At 33.8% G+C, this 25591-nt stretch overlaps 1 protein-coding gene across 3 annotated transcripts in view; it reads right to left on the bottom strand.

Annotated features, from left to right (window-relative positions):
- Positions 1–7210: 7210 nt before the first annotated feature.
- The window catches only part of ich (zinc finger protein ichor), a 34541-nt gene continuing 16160 nt past the window's right edge, over positions 7211–25591 (bottom strand). For all 3 annotated transcript variants that reach the window (XM_085193174.1, XM_085193171.1, XM_085193173.1), the window contains one exon: positions 7211–10399. In XM_085193174.1, coding sequence (XP_085049300.1) covers positions 8929–10320 — 1392 coding nt within the window. In that variant the 5' untranslated portion in view covers positions 10321–10399 and the 3' untranslated portion in view covers positions 7211–8928. The remainder of the gene's footprint in view (positions 10400–25591) is intronic.

Raw genomic sequence — 25591 nt, 5'->3', positions numbered from 1 at the left:
GTAGGCAGTGTGAATTTGTTGTAAATACACTCCGTTTTTCACGTTTCGCCCGTTTTACGTTTTAAATCTTAAACTATAACTGTAATTGCTTAACTTTAGTTTTTAATTATAATTGTCTTCTTTCCATAGAATAATTATTTAGTGTTTTTTTAGTATAGGCTGTGCGTCACCCAGTAACGGAAGATAATATATTCCTAACGCTTGCGGCTTATATATTATTATGTGTTGTTTTAAATTCTTTTATATTGATAAGTAGCTCCAATAATTTATTTTCTCATATATCTTCTATGCGAAGACGCCGTTACTATATGATTCTAGATATATAGATTGAAAAACTAAAGAATCAACTAAACAAAGACTATTTATATTTTGACATAATATACAAGATTTGCTATTCATATAGTAAATTATATAAAATAACGGTAAACCCACAACGCGTAAATTGTAGCATTATGGGTATAATGTCGCTGAATTTCCTCTTATATGGCTGGCGGGTGCGCGTGGGACGCACTTTATATCTATACTTAACAATGATGAAAATTATAGTGAATTTAGCTAATATTTCAATGTTATCTTGTTATTTGATGTATGTAGTGCAATAATATATAGGTGGGTATATGTTTTACTTTTTAAAGGCCATTGTAGCACAGTGGCACAACGTGTGACTGTAAACGCAATGGTCGTGGAATCCGAATTCTATTTAGAGTAGTAAATTAGTTTTATTTCCTCATTCTTATATCTGGACAGAGTGCGACGTTGAGTTTCGCCACTCAAATCGAAATGTCTAGAAAATTTGGTGGAAAGTGAGGTCAGTCATGGCACAGGGGCATACGCGTGCAACGATAAGTCTAAATAATTTAATAACACTCGAGGAAGTGTTACTAATTTCTTTAGGCTTATTTAATTGACCATCTAGTAGAGTGGTAGAGTGGGGAAACTCAACGCCGCGCTTTGCCACGTCATTATATATTTATTTTCTCGAGTGGGATTCGAATCCACAACCTGCCGGGTTTACAGTCGTGGGCTTGTGCCCCTGCGCCACGTCTGGCCTCTATACAATCTGACCGTATCTAATAAAATATTTAGTTTACGACTTCAACCGTCTAAGAAGTCCTAGTAAAGTGTAATCCACTACTCTACAACTGACATCGTAACTTAGAATATAACATGAATACTATATTTATTACTTTATAATATTTTAAAATGTTCTTCATATATATTTTTTTCCCTGTTTCACTTTGTGTCAGGGCAGGGCTGTAGTAAAGTGGATAGAGAGGACCCAGTGTCAAGGCACTCCGTTCTCTATTTCGTTTTCGGACGATTTAGAGACAATGGGGTACTCACCGCCACACTTTGTCTTGTCAGTGGAAATTGAACCCACGGACTCTGTCCCACTGCATTGAGATGGCTTCGTATCTAAAGACGACAATATTTATTATAAAAATATTAGCAAATTAGATTCCGAATTGAATAGAGTTTAAGTGCTCAATCCGAAATTCAACAGGTGAGTTTTCCCGCAATTTTTGATACAAAATATAAAATATTTCATTTCCCCGAGTGGGAATCGAATCTGCGCTACAATTAACCTCAGAAACATTAATAATCATGCCTAACTTCAATATACAACTAGGACATAGCCTAGAAGTATCACAACCAGCCCTGTCAGTGGGACAGATGGTGGTAACGGAGAATTCGTTAATCTCCGCCAATGATATAAGCTATAATTATATTTCCATTACCCCATCACCACGTTGATGGTTCGTCGAAATGAGCTATTAATCATACTAACCTAAAACCCACGATTTAGTGGTACAAATTACAAGATTCAAGGATAAACTGTTATGGAAAGTATATATATTGAATTGGATGGTAGTGGCTTCGATTTCTATTCGGGGGAATTAATACCTAATTATAAATGAAGGTGAGAAAACGTTTTTTTTCAAATCAATAAAAAATTAAAGAATATTATTTTTACTTTTATGCTGTATCCTGCATATAGCAAGGAAGGCAAAGAAAATTATATATTTTCTATAGTATTACGTTGTTACGTTACGTTTGATATCAAAGCGAAAATAACTCATTACCCCGAGTGGAAATCGAACCCACAATCGTCCCGTTTACAATCACACATTAAGGTTGCATAGAGGTTCGTATGTATTATTATTATAAAAGAAATTTTCCGCTGTAAGTATATGTCTTAGCGATACGAAGTCGTGAATAGTAAGTAAAGTTTAAGGGCAAGGCGACATGTTTATTTAATTACCTTTGGAAATGTAATAGTAAAACTAGGAAAATTCCGTTTTGTTTACATTGTAGACTATTTGTAATAATAAGTTAGTATAAATAAGTGTTTTGGGAAGTGCCAGACTAAAGTCGATAGTTCTGACTTCAAATCCTAATTTAGGCTGTCGTGGCGCAACGTGTGTCGAAAAACGGCGGTTCTGGATTCGATTTCCACTTGGGGAATGAAGTATTTTCATTTCCTCTCTATGGTAATAATACAAAGCGCAGCGTAGAGTACCACCACTGAACATGCAATCGAAAATGTTGCGATGTCTGTAGAACAGAGTGTTTAACACTTATCTATGAAGGTCCAATTCAAATTCAAATGTAGAGACCGGAGTATCCTGTGACTAGGTTGTTATCGTTGCTATATGCGAAACATAGCGCAAAGCTGCCACTCTCTTCGCCTCTAAAACGACAAATAGTGGAGAACAGAGTAATTTACCACCACGTTTTCTCCACTTAATCCACAAAATGCGACGAAAATAATTTAAAAAAAAAACATTATATAGACATTACAACTGGTAAATAGGCAATTATAACAAGAAAGCACCCAATTTTAATGAAATATAAAACTCACGCGCAAGTTCAAGAGCGAAGGGCAAGGTGAATTTTGCTCGTACCTCGTGTAGGGTCAAATTAAAGAGTTATTTCGTATTTACTAAAAAAAATTGTATATTTTTGAGGTAGATAAGCATGTTCACGCTCATTCTTGCATAGCAGTGTAGGGAACCTAGTGTTACCATACTCGGCACCCCACTCTCCACGCAACTTTCGAGACGTTGTTGAGTGGTGTAACTAAACACTATCACACTCGCTGGTCTACAGGAGTGAGAAAATGAAATTAAATATAATAATTTCTCTATACGGAAATCGAATCCATAGCCATCAGGTATTTCTATCAAAAATATTACAAGTACCTACTTGATAAATCATACAAATAAAGCAAAATTGTTAGCGAATTCATACAATATCTATCTAATATTTATAATTATTAGCTTTCAGTCTCCGCCTCAGCTCGTAAGCCAAGTTCAAGAATGAAGGGCGGCATTTCACTAAAGGTCGGCGTGACCTTTCATTGATACCAGTTCTTTAAATGGGTCGACGACACCGATGCACGATTTATCGGGGCTAATGAAATTTCACGTTTCTTAGCCTTAAGGTAGTTTGGACAAGTGTTTTTTTGTAGTTTTACCTGTATTTCGTATAGTATTCTTCATTCTTTTATACTTGGCCAGTGACAATCTCAGGTGGTCGCAGGTACAGTGGGTTACATCAAAGGATTTGTTTGACGCAATATACTATAGCTTTCCTCTATAAAATAATTACTAAAATATTTCTTAAATTCGAACCAAAAGATAGATATAGATTGAGGCAAGCGTAACGCTATAGCACAGTGGCTGTAAGTTGCGCCTGTGGGTTTGATACCTATTTGGGGGAAATGATTATTTCAAATTGTTATTTTTATTCCCCATTTTGATAAAGCAAGGCGCGACGCTATGTTCTGTTATATAACATGCAATTAACCTTAAACACAATGGAGAAATGCAGTGTTCTCAAAACAATTATTTAAAAAAAGTTTTTATTAGTTCACCTGCATCTATATAAGGTATTTTTTAGCTTCACGCAGCATCCCACACATAGGAAAACAGATGGAACCTGGGAACTAGTGTTAAGACACTCCGTTCTCATTTACATACATTCCACCAATTCTGGAGGCATTGCGTGTTGAGTGGCGGAACTCAACGCCGCGATTTGCTTCGCTACCAAAAAGAGGAAATCAATCAAAAAACCTGTCAAGTTTATACTCCCACGTTTGTGGCCCCGCGCCACGACCGGCCCCAATGGATCTTATCTATATATATAAAAGGACTTGTCCTCACTGACTGAGGTAAGACGCACGCACAGCCGTAACCGCTGTGAGTAGAAACGTGAAATTTGGACAGATGTTTACTTTCGTAATCTGGACATCCACTAAGAAGGGATTTTGAAAAATTTTAACCCTAAAGGGGCGAAATAGGGGTTGAAAGTTTGTAGTTTGTATCGAAAAAAATTTAAATCGGCACCGATTTTTATAAAATTTGAAATTTAGATTTTTAAAAGTATTTAATTGAACACATGTTTCATGGGTCCGCTAGTCTTGTATAATTATCAACAATATTACTTAAAAATTTAATATTACTTAAAAATTTTATATATATTTAATAATGGCAAATACAGTTCATTGAAGGTTAACAATTTGAGTCTTTTTTTGAGTGTGTGTTATATTTTCAAATGTTTTTTTTTTTTTTGTATTTCTCACTTTCAGAAGCTTTTTCGCTTCACGATGATTCCCCTTATAACATATGTAAAGACACTATTTCACATTTTCTGCCAAATTTTTAAGACATAGAGCGACTGTACTGCGTTGTATTTTCACCAGAGCGAACAAATAAAAATGATTTATTCTCCTGAGCTGGAATCGAACCCACTACCGCTGCGTCAACCGACGCTACTACTACTACTTTCTACTTAAACTGCTTAGTTTAATTTTCATATATTTCTATTAAAAAAATCTTTTAGAATGTATAAAAAATAGGTTTATTAAAATAATTAAAATGTTAGTCTCAAACAAGAATTTTTGCTAAAATCATGTGAAATTACTTTAGCGAGCATTTAGCATTTTAATGGTCTATAAACATGAACTTAATGTATAATTGTATGAGAAAGAGGTCTTTTTACTATTGAATTGTCATTGTAAGTCCCATTGTGATAAAATTCAACGATTATGATAGCGTATATATGAGATTAATTCGCACCGTTACATGTTAAAGGTCAAATTTCACTTAAGTTTTTCTTTATTTTCATATGTATGTAGGTATATGTGGGTTATTACTTATTTTGTTGTTTTAAGATACTTTGATATGTTAAAAAGGTTGCAGAAATGACGGCTGCGGGTTCGATTTCCATTCGGGGGAATAAATTATTTATATTTCCTTGCTCTGTCCTTACCTAACCTTAGAGGCCGCAGGAGAAACCTAGCTTTAGATGAAACTTGAACTCACGACTACCTTGTCCTTTTTTACTTAAAATTTAACAATAAATGAGTATTATCCAAATAAGTAGTACCAGCTGCCGAATGCTTAATAAGCTTGCGTGTGTAATGCAATGAAAAATTTTTGAACTAGTATTTTACTACAATGATATAAATAAATACCTGTATTTTATATTTATTTCCTTTTTTGTAATATTTAGTGGACTTCCGTAGAGTTATGTTCTTTTGAAATGAAAAAATGACTGTTATTTCTTAAGGTCACTTGTGGTACAGTTCTGTTGCTAATTGCAATCAATGGTACTAGATTCTAATCTAATGTTTATTTGAATAAAATTAGGTTTTGTGCCGGTGATTTTTTATAGCAGTGTGAAATTTTAAATATCTACTTTCTGCCAAATTTTTTGACGCATTGCATATTGAGTGGCGGTCAACGCCGGGCTTTTTGCCTTGGTGCCAGAGCAAAGAAATGAAAATAATAAGAAATAATAATCCATTCCCCCGAATGAGGATCGAACCCACAACCGTCTAAAATATATAAATGTATATAAGTATAAATAATCTTTAACGTCAATAGAAAAAGATATAATTCTATTTACTTTAAAGTAAAATATTAAGTATTATATTAGGTTTTTGTGTAAACAACATTGCAAGTTAAGTTGTACGAGTACGTCGCATACAAGCGGCGTCGCTCGGTGAAATCACAGTAAGTGGGTTGGAGAAAGAATCTCGCGCGACGAGGACCGTCAGCAAAAGAAATGTATGTTGATTTTTATTAGTTTTATTTATATATTATTCTTTTAAATATTTAAGCATATATTTGATAGTGTATTTTTGTGAAGAAGGCAGATAAAACCTTCCTAACAAAGTCACACCGTTGTCCACTTTTGAAAAAGTTGTTTTTTGATATTATTTTATTATTTTTTATTATATTGGAAATTTAAATAATTGAAAGGCCAAATTAAAATGTAATTATTATATTCATTTAATTTTTTTTCTTATAATTTTTTATATCTCAAAGTTACAAATTTATTTTTTGTATTACTCTGTATCCTGCGTATAGCAGAGGAGACCTAGTGATAACAAACTCCGTTCTCCACTTTCCGCCCAATTTCTAAGACATTGTGTGCAGAGTTGCAGAATTCAACGCCGATCATTATCCTGTTACCAGAACGAGTGCATAAAAATAATTTATTCCCCTAGTACGAGTCAAACCCGGGACCATCGTAATAACTGCCAGCTGCTCCATAACGGCTTCGATATATATTTTATACTCAGTTTATTCTTATTAATTTGCAAACAAATTACATAAATAGATTGACAATTAGTTCCGTGTCCAATCAACATCAAAAGTAATTACTTTGCAATGGAGCAACAGACCAAGAAACATTTCATAACTTAGCGTAATCAAATAAAAAAAATAAGAGTTAGTCGCAACAAATAAATTATTGTTCTCAATTTTATTTAGCTACACAAAGCTATCAAAAATTATTAGTAATAATTTATAATGTTGTATTGTTATATAAAATATGCTTTTAAATTTAGTAACCTTAAAAAATATTTTGCTTCAAATAACTCTTTCGTTATATATATAATGTATGTCACATATTAGTTTTGTTCTGACGCTACGCGCGTGCGTGCCGTAGTTTTCTCTATGCGCCCTGCACCTGTCGCGAGATGGCAATTTGCCGTACATTATGGACATTTTCGCATCCGACTTTCTTCCGACACGACGAGACGCGGGAACCACGCTGAGAATCTTAGACGATCTTTCACTTCGCACCTTTGTTTGCTGATATCTATTGACCCACTTGAAAGAATCAACGTTTTCCACTTGCATGTACTTTACTAAATTTCTTTTTTAAAAGAGAGAGGGAGAAGGAGAAAAACTACGTGTTATCATTAACAAAAAAATCTCCATTTATTTTACATTAATTTACAATTTACTTAAGTTATTAAAAAAACCTCTCGAAAATATAACATTTATGCTAACTACTAGAAGTGCACTATCATGCGAATAATATATAATTTATGAAAAGGGCAGTGTTTCATTTCATTCGATAGTACACAACGTCATTCGACACCAGGATTTACAAAATTACAGTTAAAAATAAATACTTAGAACTAAACTTAACACTAAAAAGGTACTTTATTGGTCCACAAAAGCTGTAGGAAACGCCGCGCGTGAAACACTTGACCTCCCGAACTGTAATCTCAATATAACCAATAATATATACTAACTAATAAATGAGCGTTTTTAACCGCGTTTCACAAACGCGCGTTTATCCCACAGTGCGCGACGCCGTAGCGCCGCGGGCGTCCGTACCGCGGACACCGGTTATCTGTAGACGCGAATTATTTGAATAAATCTGTATAAATTAGGAATGTAGGGAAACTTTAAATTGTGATTGAACGTGATGTTTGTCATGGAACTTTGTAAAATAATATTTGAATCTTTTTGAATTGAAAAATTAAAAAATATATATTTTGAATAAATAATTATGAACTTAATCTTGAGGCACAAAATTTTGAAAGTTTTTAATCCAGAATTATTTCAGTCAACGAAGACTATAATAGTCGCACATTCATATCTTGTTTGATACAATTAGTCATTGAAAATGTATGTTAGTCTGTCCTTAGGTATAACGTGATGCTATTTGCTTATTTGCCCTAAATAGTATATTGCGCAAGAGCGGATCGCAGTTATTAGAACATTAAAACATCGGGCTAAGTTTTTCTCCATCCGCTTCCCGGACGCAGCCAGTTCCGCTAGCGTGCGAAGGATTTTTCGTATATATTACTTATATTTATTTTTAAACAAGGATTTTCTTGTGTATAATAAGGATATTAATCCAATTTTCTTTCAGATTTTATTGACAAATTAGCAATTTATTCCTTTAATTAATTTTTATGTTTTTAGAATTAAGATATTAATGAACGCCAAAAATATTTAAATTGTTTTGTTCAAAATATTCTATTAATGTTGAAAATTTCAGTCATGTGTTCATATCATATCTGTATGAAATTTCTGGCCCTTCAAAGAATAATTATTATAATTAATAATTAAAATTATATAAAAATGTAACATTCACTGTTATTTGTTAGCCTCGTTTGCTTCGTCATTTTGTAATATACAAGTACCTAATTTATTATACCTATGCAACGAACCTAAATAATATCATATTTGACTATAAATAGGTAATCAGAGTAAGCATCCACACAAACGAGATAAAAAGGGAAATAAAGAAAGCCAAAGTTGGGCAGTTTGAACTGTCATTATCAAGCAAAGTAAGGGGAAACATTTGTATATAACTACATTAACATACTGGAATGGAATGAATGAAACTTAAAAATGCTAACAAATTATAAACACTATCTACATCGAAATTAAATCTGAAGAGCTTAAAACTAGTTAACATTGCACTTGTCCTTAGGAGGAGTGTTATTCTAGAGGGTTATAATACGTGAACGCCCTTAACTAAGTTAAAACACGCCAATACATACGAGTACAAAATATACAATAGCCTACATGAGATTCTTACACGCCGTCCTTCATCGACCACACACACCATTACTAGCTACAGAAATGCTTCGAGCTGGCGGGCTCCAGGTTCCTAGTCCCGCCCAATTCTTTTGTGGATCTGCTGATGTTTTATTAAATGGGCCTTTTGTCTAAAGGCTTTTGCACAAACATCACAGCGGAAAGGTTTTTCGCCCGTGTGAGTGCGTAGATGCACTTTGATATTGGATTTATTTAAGAAGCCTCTGTTGCAGATGCCGCAGCGATGCACCGGCTTCTCTTTTCCAAGTAAACCACTTAGCTCCGCGGATGTGGCTGATGCGAATGCTAGTGAACTCCCGTGTAAGTTTCCACCGTTATTGCCTTGTTTTGCCTTCGCTCGACTTCGCTTGCTTTTGTTTGAAGTAGTAATCGTTGTTGTATGTGCGTGTGGATAGCCTAATAACCTATCGGGGCTACACAGGCCGTCTGGTTTCAAGCTGAGAGCATAATGTGGCGCATATCGACCGTTGAGCAAGCCACTGACACCGTCCGTCGTCGATACAGCGTTTCCAGGAGGCGAAGATGTAGATATCACGTCCATGCCGTAACTTGTTGAACTTGGTGCCTCTTGTTTAACCGGTGGACCATTTTGTAATCTATTTTGAAGTAGTGGCATATAGCAACTTTGAGACAGCAGCGACTGTAGTGTCGTCCCAGCTTGACCCAAATTCTTTTGAAGAAATTCTTGCGTCTTCGTAAAGTCCTGGCTAGGCTTACAAGGAAAATCTATACTGGATTGGTGACTCGATTGTGAGGGGGGCGGAGACCCTGGAAGACCGAATTCAGACAAGTCTTGAGGTACAATTTTATCACCGTGCTGACTGTATGCTCCAGCTATCCACGCATCTATGTCCATCCAGCTATCTCTAGAGTCATTTCTTTCTGGATCTTCAGGCTGGGATGGAACCGTGGTGTCGGCAATTGCAGATCCAATAATAGCGGCAATATCTTCTATTGAGCTTATAACCGAATCTTGCTTGTTGTTGTCATCAAATAATTTTGTGGGCGGCGAGCATGATTTCGCGCATGAGTCAGCCGCAACAGACGTTTCAGGAAATAATTTTGTATCTAAAGCGTCTAAAGGAAAAGGTTTAACATCTTCTAAGTCAGGAGGTTCAGAGTCGGCGGCGCACGTCGACGAGGAGACCACATCATGGTCGCCTCCGTATCCACTTTGGGTAGGGTAATTATTATTTTCTTCAGGAAGACGTTGTGCAATGGCATGGAAGTGGTGACCGGAGATGCCGTTGATTGAGAGGTGCCCGGTGTAACCGGTGAATGGGGGTAAAGGTTTAAGCTCAGCGAGAGGAGCAGGGGTGAGAAGAGAGTCGAGGAGCTCGTGGCAAGGAGGCGAAGAGGCGTCCAGCTTGGGATCGAGCCAGCAGGCACTGAGCAACAGCTCGTCGCCGCCGGGCCCGCCGCCCGCCACGCCCGTGCACTTCATGCCGCGCCTCACCGCCACGCCGCTGCCGAGAGACACCCCGCCACCGCCATACTTGGACGCCGCCACCCTGCCGCTATGTCTGGAAAAAAAAATGAATATGTTGTAATTTATGTAGGTTACTCGAATACGAAATCGAGATATCGATAAATAATCGTTTCCATTTAGCCGGCGCGCGCCGCTCCGCTTCACTAGCTATCGGTGTTGCTACGATAGTGACTATTTTTATTTCGTTCGCATACTAGCCGCTTTGCGTCGTTCCCTTGCAAAATACTACAATTTTACAATTCATATTTTGTCATAGAATAATTTAACTGTGTATTGAGGGAAGGTGTGATTGTGTTGTAACTGTTTGACTTAAGGAAAATCTTTTTTATCTACAGCTCCATGCTTTATCCCGAACATAGCTGGCTAGGCAGAGAAAACCTGTCACGACACTCTGTTTCCCAGGCACAATCTTATTACCAAAGCGAGAAAATGAAATTAATTAATTACTCCGAAAAGGAATCGAACCCACAACTGTCACATTTATGGGCAGACATTATGCAGTTGTGTCACGACAATTTCTAAAGGCAAAAAATGTAGAAAAATGTAAGATTATACTTGAGAAGAATATAATAATTAAGATGGTATTCAAATGTTTAATGACCTAATTGAGCAGGAAGCCGGCGATGACGGGCGGATAGCATTATGCGCGATGCATCCAGCGATCAAATTAATATCTAAACATGCACAATTAACCGAGTTATTCGAGTTGGCTGACCGTGTTCTTTGTAACGCAAAATAATCATGAATTTGTATTAACTCGGTGTTCCAGTGTGGAACAGTATGATTTTAATATGTTATACCGTCGTGGCCCAGTGGAACAGCGTATGATTGTAAACACGACTGTTGTGAGTTCGATGTCCATTCAGTGGATAAAATTATATTTAGAACTATAGATAGCTATTTTTATTTTCTCGTTCTGGTAACGTATAAAGTAAAGGTAAAGCGCGGTAAAGCGCGGCGTTGAGTCACGTTACTTAATACACAACATATCGAAAACAGTGGAAAGTGGATAACGGAGTGCCTCATCACTGTGTTTCCTCTATTTAGAGCTGTCCTAAAGATAAATATGTTAGGAAGACTTAGAATTTAGTTTCATATAAAAACTTTAAAGCTTAAATTTATATTACAAACGTATTGAATGTAAACTAAATAGATTAGATTCGTTCATGGAGAACGATGTTATATCAAGAGTTTTATGAAGAAGTTCACTTACTAACAATGACTTCTACGAGTATACAGTATACTCTTGATATGATTATCCCAATCTTTATATCTGTATTTGTATATGAAAACAAGTTGCTATAGAAAATTTATAAATTATTCGGCAAATACTTTGAGAAAAAATATGATAAAAATCCAAAAGAGCCGATTGCATCAAAACTAAAAAGCAAGCCAAATAGTGTCTAATTTTGTCAACAGTAATACTGAATAATATTTTTCAAGTCATGTTTTTTGCAAAACAAAAATATTGACAGGCGCGACCTTTTTAATTTTAAAGGGCTTTTTGGGAACATTTAATTGGTTCAAGAATAGGTCGAGAACATACATAAGTATATATATACATGGTATATGAACATACATATGTATACAGACTGAAAAATATAAAAAGTTATATATCTTTGTGTCGCGCCGTCGGGTAAAACGAACTAAATAATAAAATCAATCAACTTAAATCAGACTCTTTCAACCAACATTACTTAAATAACAACAAAACTACAAACTCCCATTCAGACATAACAAAAATTTTGTGAAATTTAAACAAAAAAAAACAATATAATTTCGACCATAATGTAACATAATGACAAATTTCTTTGAATAGTTAATAGATTATTGCTCAGTAAGTATTTATTGTATGTGTATCGGTAACACGCACATTGTTGCTAAACTGAGACAGCGGCACGCAACAATTTGCAAGAATCGGAGTAAAAAATGTTGAATTATAATAAAGATTTGTCTCGCTTCAGCTTGGCCTTGGTGTTTTTCGTAAATCAGTTCGTTAAGTATTGCGCGGGTCGTTGGCCCGTGGCAATTTACGCAATTTCAATAAAAAAGCTGAGTATTTCGATCGAACGTGACTGCAGTAGACTGTAGACTGCAGGTGACAAAGGCGTTAATGATCGCGTTTTGTGTTATTGGGAATGAGAATGATCTTGTGTAGTTTGTAATAAGTTCATAATATTCGCGCTCTCATGTAAGGAATAAGTTTGGAGCAGAAGGATCTCAGATTTATTAAGACAATTGTTACATCTTAAATCTAATAAAATCGTAACAAAATGTTATTTTTGTCTATTTTTCTTATAAATTATTTATACTTATTCAAAAATAAACAACATAGAGGTAAATCTAAAAAACACCTAAAAAGTACAGACTTTGTATATTTACTAAATATTTTTTTTAATTCAAAACTTGTACAGCGCTCTCTTGCTGATCTGACAATTTTATTGGCACTATAACACTTAATTTCGTCACTAGATGGCGGTTAACCAAAAAATCGAGTAGAGAGAGAGAAATATCATTTTTATCATGTTTTTTTTAGTTTGACGCTATCTCGTATAACAAATTTAATAGTGTAGACAAAGAGAATCTAGTGTTAAAACACTCCATTCCACAATTTTTGCCAACTTTCGAATCATTGTGTGTTGTAATTAAACAGTCATTTCACTTATTTGGATGTATTATTATTAAAATTCTTAATTATTTCTTATCGTTGCACAATTATATTTTTTATATGCAATAAAGTAATGCAAGAGAAAAGCGAAATGCATATTTTCTCGAGAATCGATATAAATAATCGATGATGTTCCGAATTTATGGGAAAGTATTCGCCACATTATCTGCTCCGGTGGGCAGAAGTGAAAGTTTAGCATCTCGGCAAAACAATCTAGTGTCGCAGAATTTTAACCTACTTGGTCCACTATTTGCTGGTTTTTTGTCTTAAAGAAATGTTTTATTAAGTTCCATAGAGATAAGTTTGTGATTCATCATTCCGTTCTCCGTTTATATCTTATTATTAAAACACATTAGGCGGTTGAGCATAAATGTGTTCCGTTCAAGGTAATCTTTATATTTGCACTATATCACTTTCTAAGTAGTTGTTGACCTAAGTCAACAAAGTATAATGAAACAAAATATCCTCATTGTATTTCCATCATAAATTACTCTAAATTATATTAAATTTTTAAAATTCTAGAGTTGCCTGTATATTCTTCAAAGTCAAGTAACACGACCGTCAGTGGAAGCTAATAACAATATTATTATTATACACATTTTATCTCGTACCGCCACTTAACCTCGTTGCGATCCCGTTGAAATCTTTTATTTATCTTATCGTAGAGCTTCAATCGACTGATATGTTTGTACTCGATTTAATTCATAAATTATTTTTTTATCGAAATTTTACGTTTATTATAGATTAATATCTAAATTAACCTAATTGATGTTTTTTTTTTATTTATTCGTACACCGTTATTGAAAAAAGTTTTTTTATGGAAAATGACGAGTTAAAATGTGTGTGTAAATAAATGAGCGTATTGAACATGTAACACCAGAGGGACCAGTGTATCGATTTATTCATATATTTATGAAAAAAAAAATTTTTGAATCCTTTAGTTGTTGATAAAAATATCAAAATAACGATTCTTACAAGGTCTAGATAATTTTTATGTCCTATATACCATCATCCTAGCCTTGAGGTAGGTTACATCTAAACTGACTGTGCCATTATAGTGAATCAGCACCGTGAAAATCGAAAACTAAATCATTCGCATTCAATTTGCAACTCTATCACGTTCGGTCAAGGTTGCATTTCCCATACATAAAGCTCAAGTTACGACCTTCCATTATTGGAGCTCGATTTACGCTACTGACATACTTCCGTGTGAATACCGTTAGCCGGCCCTGTTTCTCTGTCTCATACACTCTCGTTTGTTTCACGTTTATGCTATTCGCTGTCTCGATCTTTGGGCGACAAATTTTCGATGCGGGAGTGTGGGTTGGCCCAAAAATTAAAATCGTGATAGGATTTTTTTAAGCGGTTGGCACATTTCTTTTGGTAGCGTCGCTGAGAAATTTTTGGATTACGCGTTGAAGTCTTATATGGCGAAGAATGTTCTTTCTATGGTTATGTGTATTGTAGCGTGTTAATTTGTGCATCGTGACCCGCTATATAAAAACTCTACATGACCACCACTTTAATTTTTTTTTAAATAACTGTTTTAAGCGTAAACCTAAAATATTTAAAGTTTTACACTGTATCATGGTTATAGCAGGATAGACAGAGGGTCACTCCGTTCTTTTCTTGTCTTCCAACGTTTCGAGCAATTGCGTATTAATTAGCTGAACTCAATGCCACGCTTTGTCTTGTTACCATAACGAGGAAATTATAATAAATAATTTCCCCAAGTAAGAATCGAAGCTATAAATGCCGCATTTTTATGCGCCGCCACGACGGTGTCAAAATTATATTAAGAAATAGGTAATATTATATTTAATATTAGTTACTTATAAATTATATAAAAGTATACATAATGTTAAAAATAAAATTAAATCTTGTAAATAATATTAGTAATGGTAAAAAATATCTGTAGTTTTTCTTACGTTTTCTTTCATAAAATATGTTTAGATAACAAGACTAGAGCCTGTTTTTTATAAGTACATACAAAATAAACAGCTTACTGTTTTCGCCTACTTCATTTTCTCGTCACACTTGACTGACTGTTAAATATTCTTGATATTCATTCTAATAATATTATCATTTTTTAAGATGGTAAAAATATTTTTTATTTATTATTTTGATATTTTATTGTATAATGAATACTGACGCAGTTTCGTGAAAACATTATTGACTACTCGCAATGATAGTGAGTTAAAATCTCCCTTAATAGAATAATTAATAAATAAAAAAAAAAATTAGGTCCGATTGCCACTAGGAGGAATTAATCATTTACATTTCCTCGTTCTGGTATCAAGGAAAAGCTCGGCGGTGAGTTTCACGACTCTACATATTATATCTTGAAAGTTCGGTGGAAACTAGAGAATGGAGTATCTTAATGTAAGTCATGATTAAAGCAGGTTGTAGCGTTAGAATTTAAAGAATTTAAATAAATTAAAGAAGATATTTAAATGGCGACGATACGTCTGGTCTTCATTACCGTTAGACAAATATCCGCTAAATTTAAATTTAAACACTAATTAGTGAAAAACTTGTTTTAAATCACTGTTTAAATATTTATTTTAAAAAATGACAGTTATTGAACGCAGTTAAATTTAAAATTCTTAACTTAAATTGTACGAAGAGTTAGTGCTGAAATTACCTGAATTATTTCCAAATTATTAGGAACACAACACTTTAGTCACTTATTAAAACTTAACTTCCATTCCACACTGACACAACTGATCTTGACTGACACTCAACAACGATTGAAGTCCTCATTTTGCCTCATCCCAAAAACAATAGAGCACCAATAAAAATCATATTTTTACAGAAATAGCTCTTATTTGTAGAGCTCCAAAAACTAAAATATTCAACGTAAAATGATCTGTCGGTCGGTGCCTGTGATCCTAATTGCCTAATATAAAGCGTTACCGTTAGGGCCTGAAACACTGCTACCTAGGTTTTATTGACGGTAACGAGACACTCTAACGGTAACGAAAATTTTAATTTAATTTAGTAGATAAATATTAACGGCACTTTATAATACACTACAGCCAGTATTTTTTTAGTGAATATTTAATTTGTATTTGCCAAATTTTGCCGGAATTACGACTTGCGGCGCAAGAGTTGCGATGACGACTGATAACGTTGATTTTCAGATTTGCTCTACGTGCGTACCCTACGTGTCAAGGTGGGCACAGAGAGAACCTGGTGTTGTGCAACAAGCTTTTGGTTTTATCGTAATGGTATTTTTAAGCTTTGCACTTTATAGTGGGGCAAGCAGAGGGAACTTAGGAACCTTGTGTACGCTATTTACGCTGTTTCCATTAAGGCTGGAGGCATTGAGTGTTGAGTGGCAGATTTTAACGCCGCGCTTGGCCTCGTTACCAGATCAAGGAAATGAAAATATACAATATTTCATTTCTTCGAATGGCAATCGAACCCAAAACTGTTTCGTGTCTACAGTTACAGTATTAATTCCGATTTGAATAATATGAAATAAAAACGCTAAATTATCTATATTTATTTATTTATTATTTCTTAATATTAATATAGCAACAATCAAGTAGTAGATACGGTAAATTTCTCCGGAATTTTCCTTAAGATTTATTCAAATTTAAAAAAAGCCATTTACGTCTAATTTAAAGATTTTTTAAATTGTAACTTTGACAGGGAAACGCAATATATCTATGTAACGATAAAAAGTGACTGACAGAAGAAGTTATTAGATTTAGATCGTTGAAATTTGGTATATAGATAGAATGGATTTTTAGAAATTCCCATTGTATTCTTAAAGTCCACACAAACATTGAAATGTTGCAGGCGAAGACTAGTATATTTTAAATTATTGAAATAAATATGTATATTTTCTTATACTGAGATTTCCAAAAGAGCACATTTCTAATATTACCATAACAGTAACAGCACGTTCAATAAAACAATAAAACTAGGGAATAAATATTTGTGAGTGACGGCGTCTTCAAACACTACCTATACTTTACTACTACCCTTTAAAACTATATAGCGACTGGCCGATTTGCATAAAGATAAAGAAAACAATGTATAAGCCCCCGGCAAGTAATAGAACCGTTACAAACACGTTTATTAGTTCAATTGTTTTAAAAAAATATGTAGTTCCCATTTCTTGCAAGGTGGGCAGAGAGGATTTTGTGATAGGTTGCTCTAATATCCTATTCTATACATTTTGGAAACATCGTATTTTAAATGGGGGTGATTTTACCATTTACCCTGACCTTCAAAACCACAGTATCGATGAGTCAGATTTATGATAAAAGAGGCAAGCAAATACTCTAAAGATTCTTTCTGGCCACCACGCTAGCGATAAAATTAATATCAAATGGTGGACTCCGATGACAACTCTTCTGAGGGTTTAACTAGGAATCGACATCACACCTGGCGTTGAGTTCCACCACTCAATACGCAATGCCTCCAGAATACGGCGGAAAGTAGGAAACAGAAATGTCTCAATAGGAACGAAGTATTTTAACACTAGGTTCCCAGGTTCCCTTGGCCTATCCTGCTATGTACAGGATACAGTGTAGAGTTAAAAAAATAAGATGACTATGAATAATGGTCAAACTAAACTAAACTAACTGCATTAGGCTTGACTGACATTAGGTTAATTCGTTCCATACATGTGTATGCAAATGAGGGTGCTCATTCCACGGCCTTGGTGTGGTGTTCATTACCATAGAAATAACATTACTTGTAAAATAATTGGTAAATAGTTGTATACTGTAAATGCTAATAAAAGAAACGGGCAGTTTATTGATTGCACTCGGTCGTAGGTTCAAAACTAGCTTAGGGACATATTTGTAACTAAATACTTGTATATAAATATTATTAGGGTAGTTGACCTACCACTTAACTATAAGTGACTTTACTAAATGGGAAAATTCACCAATGTTTTACATGCAATAATATAATAATGCAATATGATTAAATTAATGCAAATAATTAATTAAATTATTATTATTATAAGTTGATTTTAGTGTGTTTTACAAATAACGAGTAAACTAAATTTAGGTAACAAATCGCTTAAAAATACATTATTCTATTACACAACAGCGGAAACTACAAAGTAAATCTATGAAAAGAACTATTATATAGGTAAGCAAAAGAGCCAGAAAAAACCGCTTCTCCAAAATATAATAAAGGTAAAAAAGCGGTTTGAGCGGTCATCGTCCTTTTTTACGGGATTACCCGGGAATAACGGGACGGGCCGTCGACCCCGGGACCTTGGGGGTACCGCCATCGAGATAGATTCTTTTTTGTTGGATTGACCATCTCTATTTACAAATTTTTGATTTTAGTTCATTGGTTTCTTCTTCGGATAGTTTTTTGTGCAATATGTACAAATATTGTTATTTATTGATTATAATCCTTTTAAAGTCAAGTATATCAAAGGTTTGTAATGCGGTATCATAAAAAACATTTTTGTATTACATATTTACCCGCCAAAAAGGAAAATATAAAAAAATATTTTCTTCCCGGGCGAAGCCACTAGCAATTTACATACTACTAAAAACACTTGTCTTTCTCCGCCAGGTGGAACTATAATTTAATTTATTATATATTCGATAGAGTACGATAAAACGCGCGCGTATTTTTTAAAACGTGATACAAATTTTTATTTTTAATTTACACCGATGATATATTGAATGTAAGAATGCATTTAACTTAATAAATTGAATCAGATAACATTTTTTTATTAATATTGATGAATTATCGCACCGTGGTGTAATGGGACAATGTCTAACTATAAATGCATGGTGGGTTCGATTTCCACTCGGGAGAAAGAGTTTCATGCCCTAGCTCTGGTACCAAAACCCAAAAATAATCAAAAATTTGGTCGGTGCCAGGGGAACGAAATGTTTTATCACTAGATTTGCTCTATATAGAAGATAGATAGAAGATAGAAACATCTAGGTTTCCCTGCTTTATGCGGGATACAACAAGAACACAACAATTTTATATATAGATTATTAACACCTCTACAAAAACGTTATATAAGCCTCTCTAGTGACACTTCACTAACACGCAATACCAAAATCTGCGTAGAAAATTGTCCAAAAGAAAAATCATATTAGCGCTAGCGTGCGAAATGTAAAAGTTGTCAATATCATATTTGGTATACTAAGATGAGCTTTATCACTCTGTAATAAGAGTCAAGCTTCGACCGTTTTCTATTTGCAAAGTAAAAGTGGTGTATATTTCAATGTCATGACTTTAGTTAATTGAAACCTACATCTGTTAAAAGTGAATCGTATAACATGTACTATAGTCAATATAAAAAGTTCAAGCAGTATTCTATATATAGCAGGGTAGTCGGAGGAAACTTAATGTTATGTCTATTTTTGTGTGTATTTTTGTGTGTTATATGGCAAAACTTATCTCCGCGCCTTGCCTAACTCTGGTAGAGTTAGAAAATGAAAATAATTCATTCCCCCGAGTGGGAGTCGAATTCACAACAGTCTCGTTTACAGTCCGATTAAAGTATATTTTCTATTAAAATAGAAATTTATTATATTGCAATCATAAGTTTAACAAACTAGACTAATGGTGCTACAATAGATAGATTTAAAGTGAGAAAATAAGCCCATTGCGAGTATAAAATATAAAGATTTTTGGATTATACTTTAGACATGGAATTTTACATTCTCAAGCAGACGAGACAGACAATCTTAAAACTCATCTATTTGCACAAAAAAATATAAGTTTAAAAATGTTAACAAAAATATTTAAAAAAAATCATACATAAGCTATGTCAAGAAGCTCGGCCCGTTAGCCGTGATGAAGTCAATATCGTTAGTACAGAAGACATCAACGCGATACTGCAAGTTGGTACTTAGTGTTATTCTACGTTGAGCTTATTTATGTTTTGCTTTAATGAAATATTTATTATATACTAAAACATGTATGTTGTCGTAATATTAATAAATGCTATAAGCTTAATACAAGCTTTTTTATATGGCATCGTCCCATACGAAATATTTAAGAGTTGTGTATAACATATTAGATATTCTAAGTGCCCAAAGTAACTCTTACCGTAAGTATTATTATTAAAGTGAAAATATAGCTTAGATTTAATTATTAATACCTTATTTTTCTTTAATTTAAGGTTTTAATTTTCAAAAAATAGTCTTAAAAAATATTTATGGAGAAATTCTTTAAGCATTAAATTAATCTTAAAATGTATAATGATATTTGAATATAAAACTTAATAAAAAGGGAAATTGCTTAAATATAAAAGAGCTATCAAACACAAAAAAAAAAGTTCCGAGAGAGAGATTCGCGCATCCAACCAAATTCTATAGCTTTATAACATTGGATTTATATTTCCGAACATATAAGTGCTACTATATTAAACCTATATATAATTAAGCAGGCCACCATTGTAGATTAAGCGTTAGTCCTAGTTTCTTAACAGGAACCTTCATCTAACGTACGAGTAATAAAGATGTATTCGATATCAATGTAATAGTAGGTCGATTTTCTCAGCGATATCTCACCTGTATAAAGAGTTTATTATATACCCATATAAATATATTATAGCGTTGTACTGTAAATGGGACGGTTGCCGGTTCGATTTTCATTTAGGCAAATAAATTGTTTTAATTTACAAGCTCTGGTAACAAGGCAAAGCGAGGCGTTAAGCTCCGCCACTCAACTTTTGATAATTTCTTCTACCCGTCGGAAAGGAAATGAAAATAATTTATTCCTCGTATTGGGAATCGAATCAATTACGATGACTCTATCAATTTAAAATGCTAAACAACTTATAAAAGGCCTCAGGCAAAAATTGATTCAAATGCTATCGATCAATTCATCTATCATAACACTTTTATCTGATTTAATATGACACGAATAATTAAGTACTCATTAGTCATAGTAAAAAACTGTCGGCCGTCGTCGGCCGTTTATGTGGGTCGACTGTAGAGAAGACTCTAGTTTTTTGTGGATGCTGTGGATTGAGATGTGATCTCGGACTTCATCACTTTGCTAATTATCTTGTTTGGTTAGTGGGTCAGGCGTTAATGTGCTTAAAAAATGTGTTTTCGCATCGCTTTGATTGGATGTAGAGTCGGTTTTTGAGTGTGTGTGCGTGTTTTTTTAATTTAGGTGTTATTTTGTTATTGATGTTATGAATAATTTAGAAATTTAGATAAATTTTAGATGCCATTGGTTTGATGAAAAAAAGGTCACTTTATTAAAGTTGAAATGTGTATGATGATTGAGAACGTAGTGGATTTTAATTCCGTTTAAAAGACTTTTTTTATAGACAGCAAAGGGTGACTTTGACTATCCCCATTAATACAAAGACAAAGCGCAGTGTTAAACTTCGCCACTTAACAATATTTTAAAAATTAGGTCTATAAGGTAGGAACTGTCTTCATACTTTTCCTGCATGAATCTAAAGGAATTATCATTTCATTATAATATTTGCCTATTGTTTATACTTGGCTCTAGTACTGTAGAGCTAAGTGGCTGTCATCGTTTCTAGGTCGAACTGTAAGAGCTTTCTGCTTTATGAGCCATATTAGAAGGCTGTAGATAATACCCAAGTCGCCTACGATAACCACTCTCTATGGAAACACTGTGTTTAAATGTATGTAAATTGAGTTTATAACAGTTATTTGTAAGATCTATATACTTTTGTGTATTTAATTTTGTATGTTTAAGTATTTGTTGATGAAAATCTTAAAAAATGTTATTGAGATTAAATAAAATGTGTTTATCATTTAATATGAAATTTTAAAAAAGTTTTGGAGTTGGAGTCTAACAATTATGTTAAATGTACGGAATAACATACATATGAAATAAATATTATAATAATGTATGACTTTTTTATTCTTATTCCTATTAATAGATCAGAAATTCTAATTTTGTGTCTTTTTAAACCTGAATATAAAAAAGTGCATAAAATTAACAAAATCTCTATACTCTAGGTTTAATCGTGAGAACAATGCCGAAATTTGCAGTACATTTGCTCTGGCAATTAAATGTAATCGCTAACGGTGATTTCGCGAACTGACCGTTACGCGATACCTAAACTACTTATGATAATTGATAATTAAGTACAGTTTGTTGAATGATAGCTTTAAATTTGATATCTATGTAAATGGCGATTGATGGGGTGATGATGATTATATTACCGTTTCAAGACAAGACAAAAAACACAACTTCATTAAGCGAAATGTTAAACGCTGAAACAAGTTCCATCATAGACGCCTTCTTGGTGCAGGAGCCTAAGCTAAATCACTAAGGTAATATTATTTAGATGTTTATCATACCTAGCATCTATAGCAGTTTTTAGCTACATTATTTATCCCAGTGACATGGCCGGAGAGAACGGACAGCCAAAAGCTACGGTCTCTGCATGTCTGTCTGTCGCCTTGTTCTCTGTCATCGACCCTCACATACATGTCCCCTGGAGATTACCCATGCTTTTTATATGATCTTCCTCCAGCATCATTGATACTGAATTCTCGAAGTTCAATTAAAGTATCCCCCTGTCTCTATTACCAATCACTCTTGCTCTAGAAATCTTATTTGCTCTTCTTTCGTTACTCATTCTCTCGCCATAGCCAAACTTTATATATAGTTCTATAGATATGCATATGTATTTAAATTTTAATTTTAGGTTAGACATTTGTTTATCGCTTTATACAAGTAAAGCACCTGCCTGATGTCAAGGCTTATAAAAAGGTGTCTTAAAAAATATTTAACTGTACGATTATCTTATGTTTATATTTTTTATATAATAATATATATAAGAAATAAATAATATAGTTTACTGACATCTTATAAATTAGTTGTGTTAAGCAACGTCACTTCAATCAGAAGTCGATGGGTGTGCAGATAACGTACTCTGTACTTGGCAGAGCCCGTCAGAAATTAGTCGTGGTTGGTTCAATCTATCATTATCGATAGTTTACAGTTACAATTAAAGGGAAATATAAATAAATAAGTTAATGGCTTCACGCTGTATCCCGCACCCAATTTCCGAAACAGTTAAGTGACAGAGCTCATCGCTGCGCTACCAGAGCAAAGCAATGAAAACAATTTCTTCTTCTAAGTGGCAATCACTTACTAAAATTGTTGCGCATACAGAATATATTATATTCATTAAATTCAATAGATACTTTTTAAATTTACGACAGTTGTAGTATCAAAATGTGTTTATTTTTAAAGTATAAAGAGATTACGGTTATTTTTCGAACTTCGGCACTCGCTGTTGACATTTCGGTTCGTCCGCACCTGCCGGGTTCAAGCTGATTTTGCGTAATAATAATAATTATACAACACTATTTCACTTTGCTACAAAGAAAGCTATCTTCTTTATGTTATAAATTTTTCTGTTACTGAGTAACTAGCGAGACAACACACAGACGAATCTACTAGACTTAATAAAATTAAATTTGGCATGGAGATTGAGCAGGGTAGGGGAGCACTAATACAGATTTTTTCGAAATTCCAACAAGAAATAGGATTTTCGATTTTCCGTACTAAAGTTAACGCAATCTAATAAGATTTTTAGTTCCTGCGCTACGACGTCCTCAAGCGCGTTAATATATTCAAAGTAATATAACGTGTATTATATTAGCTTTTATATAAAAATATATAACAATAAAATAATAAAACCTTTTTTCTTACAGACAGTTTCAGTGAATCATTTCAACAACAAATCTAAAGCATCACAAATTATTATATTTTTAGCTGCACAGACATTCCGTTGCTCACGCACAGACCAGCCCAGTCGCTCTTTGAGATATTGCGTGTTGAATGGCGAAACTAAACGCAACCTTCGTCTACCAGAGCGGGAAAATGAATGAATAAATTAATACAACTATTCTTCCAAACGGAGATCGAACCCTTGTGGGTCTACCGCATTTACAGTCGGACGGTCCCTACGCAATTATTATAAATCAAAACGACGATTTGGACGTTATAAAGAATTCGTGCTACAAAAATGCGGTCGATAGGCTCGCTGGCCGCTATACGTGTCACCTGTCACACGTCACTGTTGAAGTACCTATTTATAGTAGGACATACGTACATGTATACATACATATATGTATATATGTATATGAACAGATTTTATGAGTTTTATAGTGAAATAGACAAGTAATTTCATACAAAATCTACATTATTTTTTAGCATTCTTAAGCAGCCTTATTCCTATAACCTTTTTGTATTTATACGAATATTTTGAAAGAGAAAGAGAGAGAAAGAGAGTTTGTTTAGTTTAGGGAGTACTAGTTCGAATCGTAAAAAAAATGTTTTAGATAAAAAAGTTATTTATACCTTATCCACTACGTATATCAGAATATATAGCAAAAACAACACAAGCGTGCGATAAGTTCTGTATTTGGAGATATAAATTATATGAGCCCAAATTCGAGTGGTTTACTAGTGATCTCTGAAATTCCTCTGAAGTTTCTGCTGTTCTGATGATGGAGCCAGGACGGGGCCAGGTCCTGGATCCATCATCACAATAGCTGGGTGATACCATATTATTGTAGTGCCTAAAGAACTTAATAGTCGAGTCTGATAAAAATATAATTATTACAAGTGGGTCAAATTCCATTCAACCTAATAAAAGCGTGTTAAAATGCAAATAAACGAATTTAACTGTAGAGTGTAGTTTATCTCTATCTATACAACATAAAATATACGACGAAAATACTTATATAGTATTTCTAACTTTTAGCATTCATTAACTTCTATTACCATTTCATGTATAAAAATAAGTAAATCTATATAGTTATAGTATAAATAAATTTATATAGATCGTCCAAGCTTTTCTAAGGAAGTCGTACACGAAAGTGTCTTAATGGGAACGGAGTGTCTTAACGCTTAATATCGTTGTTCCGTATGTGTAGGATACAGCGTGAAGCAAAAAAAATCTATTCTACCATAAAAAATATTGAAATCATTTCAACTTTAACTAATTTTGAAAACGGGCAAAATATAAAATGACTCTACTATACCGCGACAATGTAAAAAATAAATATAAATATCGAAAAATTTATATGACAATAGTCAACTAATGATTTTTATTTGGCGCAAATGATAACGGTTGAAGAAAGAGTGTCATATAGTGTGTACTGTATAGGCCCAATACAAGTGCAATCAAATTCCATTGTATAACTATTTACTATACAATTGATATAACGCTATATCCCACAAATTTGGCCCACTTTACTTTTTAAATTAAACAGTTTTGTTAAATATTATCTATAGAATATACACACTGCAAACGTGATGGTTCTGGATTCGATTCTAACTTTGGGAGTGGGGATCGCCGCCGCCTGCACCAAGCTTTCGAGACATTGTGTGTTGAGGTCGGAACTCAACGCAGCAATTTGAGGAAGGAGAGGGAGGAGATATTTCATCCCCCTAGTGGATTTCGAATCCACGATCGTCGAAGGTAACAAATTACAAAATTTTGAATATTCATCTCTCTTGCAAGTGTTTGTACCTATACGTATATACTCGTACAACTCTATAGCAGTCCTGTCGAAAAGGAACAAGTTTATGTCCCGCTAA

This window comes from Heliconius melpomene, chromosome 11 (genome assembly GCF_056956725.1).
Source record: "Heliconius melpomene rosina isolate 202511_hmr_F chromosome 11, ASM5695672v1, whole genome shotgun sequence".
NCBI lineage: Eukaryota > Metazoa > Arthropoda > Insecta > Lepidoptera > Nymphalidae > Heliconius > Heliconius melpomene.
The sequence above is the reverse complement of the archived record's forward strand: the minus strand, read 5'-3'. Positions and strand labels throughout refer to the sequence as shown.